The 4,200-nt window shown below is 46.9% G+C and overlaps 1 protein-coding gene across 1 annotated transcript; it reads right to left on the bottom strand.

The window, feature by feature from the left end:
* Nucleotides 1-2,272: 2,272 nt before the first annotated feature.
* LOC123146440 (uncharacterized) lies at nt 2,273-3,984 on the bottom strand. The gene is made up of 2 exons (XM_044566077.1): nt 3,947-3,984; nt 2,273-3,461 (listed from the first exon to the last, which is right to left on the bottom strand). Exons 1-2 carry the CDS (start codon nt 3,982-3,984, stop codon nt 2,273-2,275), a joined length of 1,227 nt encoding a protein of 408 aa, XP_044422012.1.
* Between the last annotated feature and the right edge of the window lie 216 nt (nt 3,985-4,200).

The following is a 4,200-nucleotide window of genomic DNA, read 5'->3' as shown; positions in this document are numbered from 1 at the left end:
CATGGTGATGCGTAACAACAAGAGGGGAGAGTGTGTCCACGTACCCTCGTAGACCGAAAGCGGAAGCGTTAGCACAACGCGGTTGATGTAGTCGTACGTCTTCACGATCCGACCGATCCATGTAATGAACGTACGTCACCTCCGAGTTCAGCACACGTTTAGCTCGATGACGTCCCGCGAACTCCGATCCAGCAGAGCTTCATGGGAGAGTTTCGTCAGCACGACGGCGTGATGACGGTGATGATGTTGCTACCGACGCAGGGCTTCGCCTAACCACCGCTATGATATGACCGAGGTGGAATATGGTGGAGGGGGGCACCGCACACGGCTGGGAGAGATCAACAGATCAACTTATGTGTCTTGGGGTGCCCTCCTGCCCCCGTATATAAAGGAGCAAGGGGGGAGGCCGGCCGGCCCTGTAGGTCGCGCCAGGAGGAGGAGTCCTCCTCCTAGTGGGAGCAGGACTCCCCCTTTCCAAGTCCCACTAGGAGGGGGGAGGAAGGAGAGGGGGAGGAGAACGAAAGAGGGGGCGCAGCCCCTCCCCTAGTCCAATTCGGACTAGGCCCATGGGGGACGCGCGTCCAGCTCTCGTGGCTTCTTCTCTTTTTCACCTAAACCCCACTAAGGCCCATATGTATTCCCGTACTCCCGTAACTCCACCGGTACTCCGAAAATACCCGAATCACTCGAAACCTTTCCAATGTCCGAATATAGTCGTACAATATATCGATCTTTACGTCTCGACCATTTCGAGACTCCTCGTCATGTCCCCGATCTCATCTGGGACTCCGAACTACCTTCGGTACATCAAAACACATAACTCATAATATAAATCGTCACCGAACGTTAAGCATGCGGACCCTACGGGTTCGTGAACTATGTAGACATGACCGAGACACATCTCCGGTCAATAACCAATAGCGGAACCTGGATGCTCATATTGGCTCCCACATATTCTACGAAGATCTTTATCGGTCAAACCGCATAACAACATACGTTATTCTCTTTGTCATCGGTATGTTACTTGCCCGAGATTCGATCGTCGGTATCTCAATACCTAGTTCAATCTCGTTACCGGCAAGTCTCTTTACTCATTCCGTAATGCATCATCCCGCAACTAACTCATTAGTCACATTGCTTGCAAGGCTTATAGTGATGTGCATTACGGAGAGGGTCCAGAGATACCTCTCCAACAATCGGAGTGATAAATCCTAATCTCGAAATACGCCAACTCAACAAGTACCTTCAGAGACACCTGTAGAGCATCTTTATAATCACCCAGTTACCTTGTGACGTTTGGTAGCACACAAAGTGTTCCTCCGGTAAACGGGAGTTGCATAATCTCATAGTCATAGGAACATGTATAAGTCATGAAGAAAGCAATAGCAACATACTAAACGATCAAGTGCTAAGCTAACGGAATGGGTCAAGTCAATCACATCATTCTCTAATGATGTGATCCCGTTAATCAAATGACAACTCATGTCTATGGTTAGGAAACACAGGCATCTTTGATTCAACGAGCTAGTCAAGTAGAGGCATACTAGTGACATTGTGTTTGTCTATGTATGCACACATGTACTAAGTTTCCGGTTAATACAATTATAGCATGAATAATAAACATTTATCATGAAATAAGGAAATAAATAATAACTTTATTATTGCCTCTAGGGCATATTTCCTTCATGTAATTACCCAGAATTATTATCAGGAGAGTTTGTGCAAAACCACAATACACACTGATTGGGAAACCAAAGTTCCAAAACAAGCAATACACAGTACTATGTGAAATTAATGAACTAGTACTACTCTTCGATAAAAACAAGATTACATGGCATTATGAATTGATGATTAGTAGCAAGATCGGTCAGGATAAATTTTATTTTTTCAAGGAAAAATAGTGAATGAGAAAGCATAACAAGCTTTAAGCTTCCAGATGTGCCAATTAGTTAATTGTTTCTGATGGTTTCACTATCTCTTACCGCAGCTACTGCCACTTTCCAATTATTAGAAACTATTACAAGCACATAATCGTAGTTAGCATTTAGCGATGGCCAGGCATGAAAGCAATAGTTATATTCCTGTTCTAGCTTCAATGTAACCTAGTAATAATAAGAAGTCAGGTCACAATAAGATCACCCGACCAACAAAAGAAACAACAACACAATGTATTGTTATATATCTAGTTCAATCCTTGCTCATAGGAACAATATTACCGCAATCACAAGCCGAAAGGAACTTCATGGAATCCAACTAAAACAAACTAAATGGACTACTTTTGCGTGTGCAATGTAGACAGGGAGGTATTACCTGCAGTATAGAAATTCGAGTAGGGGTAAAAGGTGCCATAAGATATGCTGTTATTAGTTATCACAATATGTTTGCTCTGCATTAAATCAAGTTGGAGCATGAATTGGCCAATAATCGTAGAGAGAACAATCACATTTGTGTCCTCATCATACCCAATGAAAAATGCAAAATCCAATTTCCTTGGAAACATCCCCTCTAGTGGAATGGTTTTCCGCAACAACACCCATTCGACAATACCATTGCAATTGGATTTCCTCTCCCATAATTGGATGGTCAGGTTCAACAAAACAGCGAGGCCAAGTCCACCATCCTCCATTCGTAAGAGCTGAAAATACCCATCGGGACCACGGCAATCTACTGGCTTCTCGATCACATCAAGGCTCTGAGTTTTGAAATCTAAAACAAAGATACCACCTTGAGAAATCAACCAGCAAAGTGCATTCCCGACTAGGATGTTGGGCCTTATTAACACAGAACTTCTATTTGTTATCACGGTCGAGAAAACATCTCCCCAAACACGAGAGGCTGAGTCATGGACAGAACAAAATGCATGTGTATTGTGTCCACCACAGCAGACCAAAACCAATTTAAATGGGCTCGAGAAGCAATCTCCATGGACATGCCCATCATCGGCATCAGCACACAACACCGCGCCATGCCAGGTACACAAATGCCCCGGTAAGGCATCGTCGAGCCCTTGTGGAAAAGCCACGATGTGTTGTTCGCTAGTGAGGGGATCCCACACGACAGTCTCAGGCACCCGGCCATCGATTAGGACAGCGAGGCCGTGGCGACAGCCCCTGAAGACCCCGTAGTCATTGTAGGGTATGGCGCTCTTGGGCAGGGAGAAACGGGCAGCAGGGATGCGGTTGGGCGAGCCCATGATGGGAGTGAAGCAGTTAGCACACCCGTTGAAGAAGCCGAGAAGAGGGGGCTTCTGGTGGTGCTTGCGGAAGCGTTTGTGGAACACAGGGTCGGAGAGGATGCTGCCCCAGCGCTTGGAGACGGCAGACGCGCGGGGTAGGGAGGACGGCTTGGGAGGGAGACGGACGAGGATCTCGATTAGCAGGTTGTCATCGTCGAGCACCTTGGACACGGGGAGTGCCGGCGGCATGGAACGCTGCAGCCTCCTGTCGTCCACACGCGGCCAGCTGGGAATGGGAACGGCCCTGGCATGAAAATAAATGTGATCAATCGGCACACATATGCATATCCATCAAGCATAGCATAGCATAGCATGCAGAAAGTAAGTACTCCCTCCATCCCAAAATTCTTGTCTTACATTTGTCTAGATACGGATGCATCTAATACTATAATGTGACTTGATACATCCGTATTTAGACAAATTTAAGACAAGAATTTTGGGATGGAGGAAGTAGTACACTGCACAAAAATGGTGAGAGGGAGGAACTGGATGGGGAATTTTACCCTTGGGCCTTGGCCATGCCATCCACACACGCCGATCCAGCAATGGGGTCGGCTCTGACACCAAAAGAAAACGAAATCAATCAACTGGTTGCCAGAATCCAACACACATATGCACATGAGAACATCCATCCAGCATATATAGCATACAAAAAGTAAGTGGTGCACTGCGCAAAATGAAGAGGGAGCGGATCTGGATGGGGAATCTTACTCTTGGCCTTGGGGAATCTCTGCAGCGGGATCCATCATCTCGTCTCCTCTCTCTCTCAGTTGCTGAAGCAGGAGAGGAATGTTAGGGTTTGGTTAGGAGGGGAAAATCTGGCTAGGGTTTCCTACTTAGGAAAAAATTAAGAAGAGAAAAGAAGAATGGGAGTAGATTGGGTTGCCTGACCTCGAATCGCCGGTGGTTGGCTGCCGGTGCCGGGGACGGAGCGGCGGGGTGAGGTCGCCGGCGGCTCCGCTCCT

Source organism: Triticum aestivum, chromosome 6D (genome assembly GCF_018294505.1).
Source record: "Triticum aestivum cultivar Chinese Spring chromosome 6D, IWGSC CS RefSeq v2.1, whole genome shotgun sequence".
Lineage (NCBI taxonomy): Eukaryota > Viridiplantae > Streptophyta > Magnoliopsida > Poales > Poaceae > Triticum > Triticum aestivum.
Note: the sequence above shows the minus strand (reverse complement) of the source record. Positions and strands in the feature narration are given on the sequence as shown.